At 41.2% G+C, this 14,822-nt stretch overlaps 3 protein-coding genes and 1 non-coding gene across 4 annotated transcripts; 2 read left to right on the top strand and 2 right to left on the bottom strand.

The window, feature by feature from the left end:
• Positions 1-757: 757 nt before the first annotated feature.
• BDB00DRAFT_401979 (uncharacterized protein) lies at positions 758-1,260 on the bottom strand. Its single transcript, XM_053117247.1, has one exon. The coding sequence runs from the start codon at positions 1,126-1,128 to the stop codon at positions 874-876; it is 255 nt and encodes an 84-aa protein (XP_052985027.1). The 5' UTR covers positions 1,129-1,260; the 3' UTR covers positions 758-873.
• A 410-nt stretch (positions 1,261-1,670) lies between these two features.
• Positions 1,671-1,859, top strand: BDB00DRAFT_746955 (uncharacterized protein; the record flags this gene model as incomplete). The annotated part of the gene is made up of 1 exon (XM_053118557.1): positions 1,671-1,859. A coding segment is annotated over one exon (189 nt), but the record flags the coding sequence as incomplete, so codon positions are not given.
• Positions 1,860-2,698: 839 nt separating this feature from the next.
• On the bottom strand, positions 2,699-7,402 carry BDB00DRAFT_867375 (putative ABC transporter protein; the record flags this gene model as incomplete). The annotated part of the gene is made up of 9 exons (XM_053126336.1): positions 2,699-2,824; positions 2,912-3,492; positions 3,567-3,583; positions 3,678-4,272; positions 4,363-5,284; positions 5,367-6,111; positions 6,203-6,497; positions 6,603-6,753; positions 6,851-7,402. The coding sequence occupies 9 exons, from the start codon at positions 7,400-7,402 to the stop codon at positions 2,699-2,701; spliced, it is 3,984 nt and encodes a 1,327-aa protein (XP_052985025.1).
• A 4,753-nt stretch (positions 7,403-12,155) lies between these two features.
• Positions 12,156-12,226, top strand: BDB00DRAFT_t5. The gene has a single exon. It is a non-coding gene; the product is annotated as a tRNA-Gly (tRNA).
• The last annotated feature ends 2,596 nt before the right edge of the window (positions 12,227-14,822 follow it).

The raw sequence follows: 14,822 nt of genomic DNA, 5'->3' as shown, positions 1-14,822 counted from the left end.
GTTTCGGTACACGCGTGTGTAAATCAGGGTGTTATGATGTATATTGTGTTGTGCACGGCCGGGGAATGCCGTAAGCAGCACTATGTATATAAGGAGTGGGGAAAGGGGCCAGCGCAAGCGAGATAACGATAGCGTGTGTGTGTGAACGATGGTTATCCTTACGTACATTCTAGTTAAAAAAAGAAAAGAAGGAAAATAAGATAAAGAAAACAGGCTCTAGTCTTAAAGATAAAGTGGGGAAGCGTGTAAAAAGTGGGTATATTCCGCATCCGCTGATAACTTTAGTTGTAGCAGCCACCACACGGCACACCCGCTTATCTTATCAATACAAAAAAAGACAACCAGCGCTATCCCCAGTAGCCAATGGTTACACGCCGTCCGTACCCATCCTCCTTGTCGCCGTCGTTTTATCGTCAGCTCAAAGGGACTCCCCTATTTGTCTAGGTCCCAAATGTATACTACACGCATCAAGCACTGGCGACTGGGTGCCTTATTTTGCGGACATAAACGCAAATTTATGCACCGTAATGTGTTTGAGGACTATAGAGCAAACAAACACACGGAAACCTGTAGATCCAGACGAAAAACAACATGTTTCAAATTCCACAACATCTTTACATCTCCGTCCCGGGGTTTGGTGATTAGCTATGTTCCTTGACAAACGCTGTGGTTATAGAAACCTTTGCGGAGAATCTAGTGTGCCATTTCACGCGCTTTATTTTTGACAGAAACTTCTAAATGATGTATTGACAGTTAGACAACAAAAGAGGACGTGCACGGATGAACCGGTAACTGTTTCTAACCTCTAGTAAATGATGAGGTGGTGATGCCGGCAGACTCTTCATGGTTTTTGCATGAGCAGATACGGAAATGTTACACTTTGAATGTTTTTGCACCTTTTTTTCTTGCTGTAACTGCTGCAGCAACATCTATAAATCTGTAATGGCAGAAGCTTGTGACCCAGTCTGTTATATCACATTGGTAGAACACGGCGACCTGCTTCTGCTTTTGCTTCTGCTTCTTTGTTTTGAATCCACTACATATAAGGTAATCAAAAATATGCCTCGCTTTCCTTGACATAATGACAAGCAAGATACTGTATGTACATAATATGCATCTCAACAACATGGCTAATCATTGTACCTCCTATCATTATTGGTACCTTTGTCTAATGTCTTTCATATTTGTTTCTTGGTCGCCAAGAATATATCATATGCTCCTTGTTTTTTGTATAGTGCAAAAAGATATATCCCAATAAGTGACGGGGTGACCCGGTAACCCAATTAAATGTAGCTGTTGTGCTAGCAGCAGTATCTTCTATTATCATTGTACCCTAAGCTAATGAGCTTCTCTGCTAGCTCTCGGCCGATCCCGGTAAAATAAAAAGAAGCAAAAACGTTGCCCATAAGCACAATTAGTACTACAGACTTGACTAATGATAAACGCTATTAAAATTTGCTTCTTTTTTACTGGAAGTACTGCAACAATATATTGCGACAACTTTTTGTTTCCGATGCATGCTGAGCAGGAGATTATATTAGAGAGTAAGGTGATAAATTAACACGACATCCGTCCGAGAAAGAGACGACTGGAAAAGAGATGAGCACAATTTTAACATTTGTCGAAAAAGAAGCAGTAAGCGGAACGGTTTGGCTCCCAATGACCAATAAGAACGCACCCGCTGCACCCGCTGGCGACTCGGATGGCAGCCTGGTGGCAAACCGAAATCATGCTCCAACTGCAAACACCCGCACATCACGAAAAGACATGCCATTGACTGCCACAACATGCATGCTCGCCTCCGTGTCAACCGCATACAACACAGCATCCCTTTGTCCTTCATTCTTAACCAACTCCCTCAGTCGCCACCCAAATCACCCCGCACATCAACCACCTCACAATCACATGGCCGATACTCTACACCATCCTGGCAGAATCCAGAACCTGGCTAAGTAAGGCTTTCTTCTCACCACCCTATGTATTGTATTCTCCTCCTTCTCTCCAACCCCTTCCTCTATATTCAATCCCTTATGTAACTATCTCCCCGCTCTCTCCACCTTTCCCCTCTCATCCGTGAAGGGTTCTTGTTTTTTTGTTCTTCACATGATCGGGCTCGAGCGAAATGTCCGCCAAGGACGCAGCGTTCACAGTCATAATAAAACTTGAATTTAAACGTAAGCGGTCGGCAAAGTTTGAGGAGCAACCTACTTTTAGAAAATTCGGCTTTTGACCTTTTTGGCATTCCTGCAGCAGCCTGGTTCGTGCCTGTCTTACCATCCATAATCACACTGATTCTTTCGTTTACATTTATCCAACCCCCCTCCCAAAGAAAAAAGAATGTTCAATGCCCTCTTCTCGCATTTGAACGAATGGAAATGGTATACACCGAGCCCAAAAAGCTTACTTTTTCGACAACCATAGTATGCCAGAAAAAAAGGAGGAGGAAAGAATTGTGAGGAAAAGGCATATGTTTGATTGTACAAAAGAACATGTATATATAATTGTAGAGTAACAGGAATGATAGCAGTAGTACATAGCGGCAGTGAGGGAAATAGGTGTGTAGATCTGTGCTACATGTTTGAGAGGAGCGGAAAAGTAGGAGAATATACTGGACGGGACGATAATACAATGCGTTTGTGTGTGTATAATGTAATGGAAGCAACGACGGAGAAAGGGAAGGAAAGAGCAAGATATATGTCTAAGTAGCATTGAGGGACTGCTGGCGTACAAGCGATGCGTATACGCCATCGAGTTTCAGTAGCTCCCAATGAGTGCCTTGTTCAACCACTCGACCATCCTTGATGACACAGATCAAGTCAGCGCCCTGTTATGGTAATACGTTCAAAATACAGTGCATATGTCAGCAAAAGTTTAAAATGCGCGATTTTACCATCAAAAATTAGTTATTTACCTGAATTGTCGACAAACGATGCGCAATGGTAATCGTTGTACGACCACCTTCACTGATAATGTTGTCAATAGCAGCCTGGACAAGCTTTTCGGATTCAGAGTCGAGAGCAGAAGTGGCTTCATCAAGCAATAGGACCTTGGGCTTGCGAATCAATGCACGGGCAATGGCAATACGTTGCTTCTGACCACCAGACAATTGCGAGCCCTTGTCACCGACACGCGTGTTGTAACCATCCGGCAAATCAGCAACGAAGTTGTGGATATTGGCCGCACGTGCTGCTTCCTCAACTTGCTCTTGGGTCACCGCACGGTTTTCATCAATACCGAATCGGATGTTTTCGCCAATTGACATGTCAAACAGGACAGGCTCTTGACCGACCAGAGCCATATGGCTGCGGAGATTACCCAAAGTAAAGTTTTTGGTATTGTGTTCATCCAGACGGACAGTGCCTTCAATAGGGTCGTACCAACGTTGAAGCATACCAATGGTAGTGGATTTACCGCAACCCGAGGGACCTACTAGAGCGATCGTTTGGCCAGCCTTGCCTCCCAAGTTGAACTCGCCGTCGAAAATGGGCATATCTGTTTGCATTAAAATTATACTTAGTGGACAGAGATACACACAAACTATAAGCTCACAGGTTCGACCAACTTACCCATACGAGCAGGGTATCTAATAAGATATATATTAAGAAAAAGATCGTAAATAAATTAGCGGAGAAGTCTTCTGTAAATGTCATTAAGCACTGAAAGGTACTGCTACTAACCGGAAAGTTATATTGTCAAAAGAAAGATCACCCGCAATTGTCGAGGTAGCAGGTTCAATGCCTTCCAGATCAGGATCAATATGCGATTGGCGGTCCAATATTTCAAAGGTAGCCAGAGCTGAGTTTTTGGCCTTGGCATAAGTAGAAGCAAACACACTGGCTCGACCAACACCATGCACAGTAATCATGACACTCAACAAACAGATGAACAGCTCATCGAATGCCAGCTTGCCGTCTTGAAGGAAATGCATACCGGCATAGAAGGACACAGCACCGACGTACAGAATGATACCCTGACCCAAAGCATAACCAATCGACGAAAGGAATGCTTTGCGCTTAGCCAAACGATGAGGCCGTTGCAATGCCTTTTTAAACTTTTTCTCGAAATAGGCTTGCTTGTCAAGAGCTGCAACAGTACGGATTTCTTTGATTGCTTCACCAGCGATTTCACCACTGTGTTCATGTGCTTTGGCGGTTTGGTCTTCAAAACCGCGTTGGATCTTGGATTCGTAGAAACTTGCGCCCATAACGAATGGTGACATGGCCAACACAATAAGTGTCATTTTCCAGTCATGATAAAATGCAATCACGAGACCTGTTTAGCGATAACGACGATAATAGAAAGTTAGACTTGGACTGAGGACGAAATCACAATGAAAAAAGGAGACTTAGTAATGATAATGACCTGTAATGACAGTAGCAATAATCTGGCAAATATCACCTGGAACCTTAGTAACGAGCTCGTTGACGTTTTTGGAATCCACGGCGAGTTTTGAGGTAAGTGCGCCAACGCTGTTATCCTCGTCATCATAATAGCCGATTTCTTGCTTCAAGTAAGCGCGGAAGATCATGGCACGGAAACGCTCGGTATAAAGCTCACCAGCGACTTCAAAGCTGCCCATTTGTAAGCCAAAACCAATGAAAGCAATAATGGCAAACATGAGGAAAAGGAACGCGTATAAATTTGCACCTTCCAATGGGCCAGGAGCGACTAGCTCTGGCGGTTGGACAAGAGCGTAGATACACTTGGCAATGACAAAGGCAAAAACTGGGAATACGGCACCGGCCAATGTAGCACCAATGGAACCCAAGAAAAGCAAAGGCCATTCGCTTCGCATTTGTTGCAAAATTCGACCGATAGGAGCAGACTGCTTCTTGCGCATCTTGCGTTCTTCCTTGTTCTTGTGTAGCTTGAGTTCATAAGCGTCAATCGATGATGTGGTGCTCATTCGCACCAAGTGCTGACCGCCGGGCTCTTTTTCGTCAAGTGCATCAGCTTCGATCGCTTTGGTGATATGCTGCTCCAATTCTTCGTTCTCTTTGCGCAAAAGCTCTTCTTCGTCGAATTCTTCATCTTCGGTGGCGCCGACTTGCTTAGTAGCAATTTGTTGCTTTCTTACAAGCTCTGCGTACACACCGTTGCGTGCCACCAATTCGTTATGCGAACCTTGTTCGACAAGATCACCTTGTTGCATGACGACAATTAAATCAGCGTTACGAATAGTCGACAAACGATGGGCAATGACAATAGTCGTACGATCAGCAGCAGCTACGTCCAGAGCACGTTGCACAAGCCGTTCTGATTGAGTGTCCAAAGCCGAAGTAGCCTGTCAAATAAATCATTTTGTTGATAACAGTCGAGGGAACGTAAATGGTAGCGTGAGAGTGTCCACTAAAATAATAATATACCTCATCAAGTAAAAGAATGGGTGGATTTTTGAGAATAGCACGAGCAATAGCAATACGTTGTTTTTGACCACCAGACATCATACCACCATGTTCACCGACTAATGTGTCATATCCCTTGGGCAAGTTTGAGATAAAAGTATGGCAGTTGGCCTTCACGCAAGCCTCGATAATTTCTTCTTGCGAAACTTGATGGTGAACACCCATGAGCAGATTTTGACGAATCGTCATATTAAATAAAACAGGCTCTTGAGAGACAACGCCGACTTGAGAACGAAGCCATTTGAGGTTGATATCTTTCAAAGAGTTGCCGTCCAACAGCACTTGACCCGAGGTAGGATCATAGAAGCGCTGCAATAGCTGAATACTGGTTGATTTGCCTGAGCCTGAGGGACCGACGAAGGCAACAGTCATACCGGGTTTGATCTTCAAGTTGAGGTTTTTGAGAATGGGGACATCGGGACGCGTAGGATATTGGAACTGAACGTTACGGAACTCGATGTTGCCAATCACTTTATCAGGTGTTATGCCTTCGGTCGAATCAGGATCGATGAAAGGAACACGGTCAATCGTTTCGAAAATCTTGTGGGCTGCACCGCATGCTGTCGAGATGGTCGTTACGTGGTTTGGTAGTTGAAGCAAGCTCATCGCTCCAAGAATCATCACAAAGAAAGAAACCATAACCCTCCATCCTTCAAGGGCCTCGTCTTTGACTAGTTTGCCGCCATACCAAAAGGAAATTGCGTAGCTTTTCAAAAAAAAATGAAAGGATTAGCAAACATATTTAGTTATAAAAGTGCAATCTGATTCTAAATGATATTAAACGATGAGATACTTACATGCCGAACAAAACAAAAAGGAAACCACCAACGCCGAGACCGGTAACGTAGCCACGGTATACACCTGCTTGACGTGCCTTGACAAGTTTGGTTTCGTAAATTTCAGCAAAACGCTTTTGCAACGAGAATGCATAAACTGTGCGAACACCGGAAAAGACTTGTTCAGCAACGGTGCCTGCGTCAGCGTATGCATCTTGCACCTTGAGTGTACTCGAGGTGATAAGATAGCCCATGAGACCACCAACACCGCCCAGCAGAGGCAGCACAGCAAGGACGATGACAGCAAGGTTCCATCCTTTTGAATAAAAACACAGTGTGTATGAGTATATCGAGCCACAATGTTGGTATACCACTCGAGTATATTATGTAATATTGCACTATCTTCGTCTCATAACCTTACCAACTCCGAATGCCATGATGAAACCAAGGACGAAAGCTGAAATAGCGCGGATCATGGTGCCAAACGTCTCACTGATACCGTCTTGGATAAGTTGGCAATCAGCTGCAAGGCGAGTGGTGAGCGAACCTTCTTCAGATTGGTCAAACCATGCCTTTAAGGAGCAAGTATGCGTCAGCACGAAAATTAAATTGAATGGCTACAACTAGCAATATAGAAATGCAAGAAACCAAAGATTCTATTCTACGTACCATATCTTGACGCAAAATCGAATGGATATAAAGTTTACGGATACGACGTGTTTGATTCTCGCCTGACATGATCCAGAACGAGTTGGCAATATAAGCAAGGACCAAGATAACGGTGCCGAGAATGACAAAAATGATAACGATAGGCTGCGTAGCTTCAGGCAGACTCTTGCCCTCATCAATAGAATCCATAATCCGATTAATCATCAGACCGAAAAAGACAACACAGAGAGGTTGTAATAAACCGACAAGGACCGAGCAAATACAGGCGATTGCAATCATGAATTTGTCCCATGGCTTTGCGAATCGAAACAGTTTATGAACAGGTACGGTGCGCTTTGCTTTTTTGTTTTTATTTTTTTTGCTTTTCTTCTTTTCCTTGCCGTCGTCGTCAATATCGTCGTCATTGTTTCGCTGCTGTAATTGGTGCACTGGTATGGTATCGTCGATTATGTGATGATCGGCTGACACTTGTAATTTTTCATTGTTGGATGGATTGCTGCTTTGCACGGTGCCCGAAGAAGACCGTGTAGACATTGCAACGGATCCAGTCATACGGTTTTACTCTTAGAGAAGAACCCCTTTCTGGCGAGTAGCAAAAAAAAAGTATAAAAATATTAAGGAAAGAAATTCGCTTGGGATTCTTTGGGGCATCTCCGATAATGCTGGCCTTTATATATTATATCGATTATTGTAGTACAAAACGGCAAATAGAAATTTAGGGATAACGTCTCCGCGCCCTTGTTCACTCGTTCCATAAGCGAAGGATTCCACATGTCCGCGAGGCCGAGCAAAACAGGCATGTGTAACAACTCTCACCCTTGGGAAGCCACTGAAAGCATAGGTAGAAGATGACTCGACAGCGCATTGCTTTCTATTGATAGTTTCATAGCAAAGGTTACGGTGGATCAACCATGTCGCGATCGCAGAGAAGACAGAGAACTGTGATCCACCATTAAAATAGATTTCAGGTACGTTGAGTCTCGCACTTTCACTCTCGGCACCCATCCCGCTTGCGTGGGCATTCCAATTTCCGACATAAACTGAGCTTTATTGTTCACTTTTTTTGCAGAGAACAAGGTTCCGATGTGCTTGTTAAAAATAACCCGGCAACAACGAGCATATAATTATGAGCAGCAATTTATCTCGCTGTGTACTATATGATCACCCAACTGGCTCATGTCACAAAAGCATTTTTTCTATCGTAGATACTAACGATCATCCATCCATCCGCCGGGAAATTTTACTTTTGAAAAGCAGACAGCAAAGGATTCGCTTTTATAGAAGATTTATACCGCGCTCGTCATGATACCACATCCATCATGATGTTGTCACTTTATGAATTAGGCAATTATGTAATTCACCGTCATTAAAAAAGTGGATGCCAGTTATCATAAGCAATTGAGTGATCATCCGGCAATTGGGAATATAAAACGTGGAGTATAGCCCGAATACCTCAGAAAGCTGGGAATTTGTAGAAGATAGCGGGTTTTGCTTTGTTGTTGGGCTTTGCTGTTACACAATTTTTTAGCTTTCGGATAAAAAGGGTCCGTGCCATGGTCGCCTAGGCACTTGATCTTTGAACGAGTATATTTAAATCCAACAAGCAACATACGACATAGTGGATAACTAGCTTTACAAAACCTTTTGGACTTTGTAATCTGAGTAGATGATTGACTATACCCTTAAGCCAGCCGCTGATAAAGGCGCAAGCTTGCTTGGATTTTTTATCAATACGCACGACGAGCAAGGTCTTGGATTATCATCTGACGAGGATATTTTCGACGTACAAGTTTTTACTTAGTATATATAAACATGAAAGATACCACTTAATATTTTCGGAGAAAATATAAGAGGAGAGCTCTCAAGTAGTCTTAAATCTCGTTTTCTTTATCTAGTCATTGATTGGTATCTGGTAATAGGATTGCTGCCGCCACAGGCCGTGAATCATTCCGTGATGCGTTGATGCAAGAACACGATTAAAACAAAGCCGAAGTGGCAAGAATCCTCCACAGCGTTGAGCTTTGTATATCGTACTACTGTGCTACTGGCCCAATAAATAAGAACCATCCCGATACCATTGAAAACATATACCCGCCCTTTAACATCTTGCACATCACACACATGCATACACGAAGCACAAATGCACAATAAACTTCTAGGACCAAAACAGTAGCAAAAATGCATTTTTCTGCTGTGAGCAGCAAGATAGTTGTTGTGCTATTACTGTTTGATACATAGTATATATGCTTATCAAAAAGTAGCTTATAGTGATCATATACTAGAACCATATTTCCGAGATTTCCCCCTAATAAAAACATGTCTTGCTGGATTTTAAAATTTCTTACACCAGAATGAAGTAGGTTGCGACAAAAGTCAATTACTGGTTGAACGGCTCCCAAAAACATCAGCCGCTGCAGGTGTACGAGGTCAGGTAGCAGGTTACGTAAACAAAACACTATCACTGCAAAAGCTTTGTTATTGTCTGTAAGACCATGATCTTGCTCTAGTAACTGGACCCCATACAAACGTGATGTTTAGTTCAACAGGATAAAGGTAATCCCATTACCCACAATATCACTAGAGAAATACATTGGTCTGTGTGATTTATCATCTCTTGTTAGCTGCAAGTGATTGTGTACGCTAGTTACTTCAGCACATAACCAATCCCACCTCTTTGACTTACTACGAAGGAGTGTGGTACACATTATTCTTGGGATCATGATCAGATATGCAATCGGCACAAAATGAGAGGGTCGACATCGTAATATTCTTGAAATCGGTCCAAGTATCTGTACTCCTTATACACTTGTCTGTGACGTTCATCAAGCTAATAAAGAAGAGGAAGATAATGACAATTAGCTCTCATGCATCACTTTTAACAAACTATACGGATAACATATGTACTGATAACATACCTCACGACACTTGTCAAGCTTGAAAATTCGACAGACTTCAGCTTTCTCATTGCACAGCTCCAATATCACCGGCATCATTATGTCGTCAGCCCAGTTGTAAAGGCTGTATACAAGTGTTTATTGGTGTCCTGTATAATCAATTTAGCAAACGCCTGTTTCTTCTAGTACTCGAACGGCCTCATGGTATCCCAGGTTATATTTCTGTAGGGTATGGAGAATCAATCAACCTGAGCTTGAGCACTGGAAGTGCAAAACTACATGTATACACAGCTCTCTAAGATGATGGCACGCAAATTCCTAGTAGTGCTAGCAATATCTACGTTTTGTGTGATTATTCTTAAAGGTAAAGGGGTTTGTGCCATAACAAAAGAAATCGTTTGCGCTCACATGCATTAAAGAAAGCATAATGGTTAAAGTGTGGTTAAAAATCGACTTCCTTTAAATGCCCCTAATCCTTTTCCCTTTTCCCTTTTCTTTTCATTTCTTCCTTCTTCTTTCATTTCTCTTTTCTTAATTCCTTCTACGTCTTTTGTCAAATCTCGTCTCTCACTGCCACTCTCTATTGTCTATTCTCATTGTACTATTGCTACTTCTTTACTACTATTACATATATTGCTTATAGCTTACTTATCTTACACTTTTGAATATAAAATATGATCCCACAATGAAAAAGAATATAAGTACGTTTTATGTTACAGTTCTATAGCAGACATATTGACAACTACATCTTTAATATAATGAACCAACAAGAAGATTGACTACTTGAATACAAGTACCTCATAGATATCATATGTATACACAGGTCACAACGGGTCAACGGGTCGGGTCAAGGGTTAGACGGGTTGACCCGTGGGTCAGAAAAGCATCAACCCGACCCGTTGACCCGTCCTCAACCCGCGGGTCGGTTTTGACCCATGGGTCAGATTGCGACCCCTACACACATCAACACAACGCCGCTCATCTCGTTTTTTTGCTCTTTGTACTTACACATACAACACGACGACGACTTGTCTTTTTACTTGCCATCTATGTGCATTCGCTGTTATGACGACACGACGACCACAACTTTTTATTTCTAAGCACTCGTACTAAAGTAGATCACAATTTTTCCTCCATTCTTCTATGCTCATACACGTTGCTTTGGCGCCGGCCTTCTTGTTTTATTACTCTATATATGGATAAAACATCATCATGACTATTATCATTTCTCCCTACTACATTCAATACGCTATGGCAGCGCCGGGTTTTGTTTCGCAATACAAGATGCATAAATGTGGCAATGACTCGATCATTTAGAAGATGCAGTATGAAGAATATTAGCCTTAATAGCTTGCAGGCTGGATGGACATATGGATATATGAAGTTACACTTTTTTATTGCATGGATGGGATAATAAAGAAAATCATGAAAAGGTATGCTAGTATAATTGAGTTGTCTGCATAAATTGTGTATAGCATAAATGCCCCCCCCCAAATCACTCTTTTCTCCCGCTCAGCCACCAACCTCCACTTTTTTTCAACTCAACCGGGAGGAAATAAGGGGATGCGTTTATTATAGCTTGTGCAGCGACTTTTTGTGGTTATTTCTCTTAGAAAAAGGTTCTCGAAACTCTGTAAAAAATCTTTAATTTTTGTCTTAGGGTGCTCTCAAAAAGGGCGAACGGCCATCCGGATGGGGTCCTAATTTAGAAGTAGGGTACTACCAAAACTGTGGTGGTCCATACGGACATTTTGAGACCAATTTTGCAAGCGTTCAGACTATGTTATTACTATTCTTGTCCATATATATCTCCAAGAAGTAGTAAAAATGTTTATTTCAATGAGATTTATTTGTACTACTGGTACTACAATTATAGACAGGTATGCTTTTTGCCGTTGAATGAATGTGAGACAGCAATTTTTTTTTTCGAGTTTGGACTAAGGCGTCGTCTCAACAATTTGTTGAGACTACGATTCGCTCAATTTGGAAGCTTCGACCTACCTTCATATGGAAGCAAATTTTGTGGCATTTTAAATTTATTTCTATTCGTTAGTGGGGCGAATGGCTGTTCGCCCTTTTTCAGAGCACCCTTAATAGTTTCGAAATGTATATCTTTTTATAGAAAATACTTAAAAATTAAAATAATAAATCTTTTTTAAATTATCTTTAATAGATTATTCTTCAAGAGATATATGTAAGAGAATAGGCTAGGAACTAGGAGCATTTATTAAAAAAGGGATAATTGCTGAACCCATCCATTCTCGGCTAAACCAGTGGGCTGAACTATTTTACCAGTTGACCTAGATTCCTGAGGAAAAATTTTCCTTTTTTTGAGAGGAGGGAGAGGAGGACGTATACGTAGCTTCTTACTTTGACATACGTCATTTTTGTGTTACAACAATATCATCGAAGCGTCGATGGTTTAGTGGTATAATATCCGCCTGCCACGCGGATGACCCGAGTTCGATTCTCGGTCGACGCAATTTAAATCTGAGCAAGCAGGTCTCAAATTACCTTTTTTTATTTGATAAAATGCCGAATCCATTTGGCGAAAATACCGTAGCCACAGGTGTCGAGTCGCTTTTTGGCGGATGGATGCGTAGCTAATGAGAAAGAATAAGAGCAACGGATTATCAGAGGATAGAGGGTTGTTAAAAGATACCTTTTATTGCTAGTGATAGCGTGGCTATTTATAATCTTTTTCTAATGAACTTCCTCGGCGCTTGCCCTATGATACAACAATATAATACGATACAATTACGATGCTGTCGAATCCCGCCTTCTACTCGTTTGTATGTTGTCAACGTATTTTAGCGCGGCGGTACTCTGTTGTAATTGTTTGTTGTCTGGCAAAAGTGTTGCACCGCCAAACCGGAATAATTAAAGGCCAGTCATTTTTACTTCTATTTAATTGTTCGTCCAAGTTATTTATACGTTTTGATCCACTCTAAGAACCAACAATAAAATATATAGTAACAATGATATTACTGATATGATTATAAATGCGAAGACCTTTTGCTGAATAATCGTTGAAGGAGTCAAAGGAATTAATGCTATGCGGTCGAAAGAAAGAAGTGTTACTGCGATTGGTTCAACAATAACTTATTGTGAGTACAAAAATTAAAGGTGTACACATACAATGCATGCTATTTTTTCATGGACCTCATTATTAGTTCAAGCTTCAGCCTGAGAATCATGCTGCGGCAAGGAGAATAAACACAGAGGAATAGCTGTAACATGCTATTTTATTTACTAAAGTGATCCAATATGTAGATGATTTGTGAAGCTACTACGGATACGATTATAATAACATCGAGGCTGCTAGCTATGACTAATAGCAATGTATACTTATCAGTACTGCTGCGGTTGAGTATAGCACTTTTTGCTTAGCAAGAGGGTAGCTGTACACCAAGACGGTGCAGTAAATAAGTATTATCGGTAGAAAAAATTAGTCGGCTCATAGCTACGACATCTTCTTTATCATTATCTTTCCTGTCCTTCAATCGATCGACCATCACGACGATTATTATCAACGTAGTAAAATATTTCACATCGTCATCAAATACGTTCTTCGACGATGCCATTGCTGATTGCTCTGCTTTGCTTTCTTTGACAGCTTATACACATTGCCGTTTTTTAGTGTATATAATCAAAGTAGCATTTAACTAGAAGTATCGATAATAATACTATGGTAGCCAAACAGAACTCCTCTTATGGGAATCTTAGTTACTTTGTGAACAAAAACTTCTTCTTTCGATTTATACTCAGCTTCCCAGAGAATAACATTTGCTTTTGTGATTTGAATAGACTACATAAAGAATACTGTGGCCCAGTAAGGAGGCAAGTACAACTGCAAGCAAGTGAAAAATTTTGTCATTAGTTTATTTGTAATAAATAAGATAAAAAAATAAATGGATTACAGAATTGAAAATTCAAAAAAAGGATTAGATCAATAATAATTACTCCCGCGAGCTATTTGATGACATTGATAGCGAAGACTTCCCGACAACAAACTATTTGCTCGCTCTAACTACTATACTCTACAACTACAACAGCATGTAGAATTCAAGGAGGCCCTACACGGCAGCGCATCAACAACAGCAGAAAACCACACATCACATTTACATCATTACCCCTACGCATGAATTCCCCACTTTTGGTATATATTTTCACCACACAGGTTTGTCTTTTTCCCAATAGGATTTTTTCAAACATGGCGCCAGACCACAGCACTTAGGTTCCTGAAGAAGATACGTACTGCAAGGAAGTGATCATATTACTATAGGGAAGGTCTATAAGTCTTTCACAATAAATTGCATAACACAACTAGACTGCCATCTACTACCGTCATTATGATCATTAACATTTATAAGCTCCTCTTGCTGTCGTTAGTTACTTATTTAGAAATGCTACTGAATGTACGCTGCATATTCAAATAGCACGTCTCATTAATGGTTCAATATCTGCTACAATACTTTCAACCAAAATAGTAAGCAGCAAGGATGATATTGACTACCGTGTTATATTCAACAGTCTATAAAAGTGAGATGCTCATGCTGGTCATAATTGGTGGTGCGACATATCCTCTCAAGCGATCAGATATGAGTCCAATCCTCCATACTGGAACAGTTCATGCGACAAAAGAAGGATACTGTTATGCATAATCAATAAGGAATAACATCAATCAAACTCATGATACTTCGCTTTTAAAAGCAAACCTGAGCATTTTAATCAGGCCGCTGATCAACAATGACGATAATACACATCATGCGAGCCTCACAATCGCTTTCAAACACTTACAAAAAGAGTTCCGTACCACAATTATTAGTACCGACATTCGACCTAATTCATTCTAACTTGCACGCCGAAGGTGAAGTTGGGACGATTCATATCATAGACAATCACTGTAAGGTGCGGACAGGAACGAGGCAAGACAAGGACAGAAAGACCGGACGAGAATGTGTTAGGTGCTTTCAGCAAGTACAGGACAAGAGAAGAAGGAAACCTGAAGGTAGGAGGAGTCCAGATGATGAGGAAGAGCAAAGAACAAGATATAGGAAGGAAAAATATAACTGACT

This window comes from Zychaea mexicana (genome assembly GCF_025766255.1).
Source record: "Zychaea mexicana strain RSA 1403 chromosome Unknown BDB00scaffold_4, whole genome shotgun sequence".
NCBI classification, from domain to species: domain Eukaryota; kingdom Fungi; phylum Mucoromycota; class Mucoromycetes; order Mucorales; family Lichtheimiaceae; genus Zychaea; species Zychaea mexicana.
Note: the sequence above shows the minus strand (reverse complement) of the source record. Positions and strands in the feature narration are given on the sequence as shown.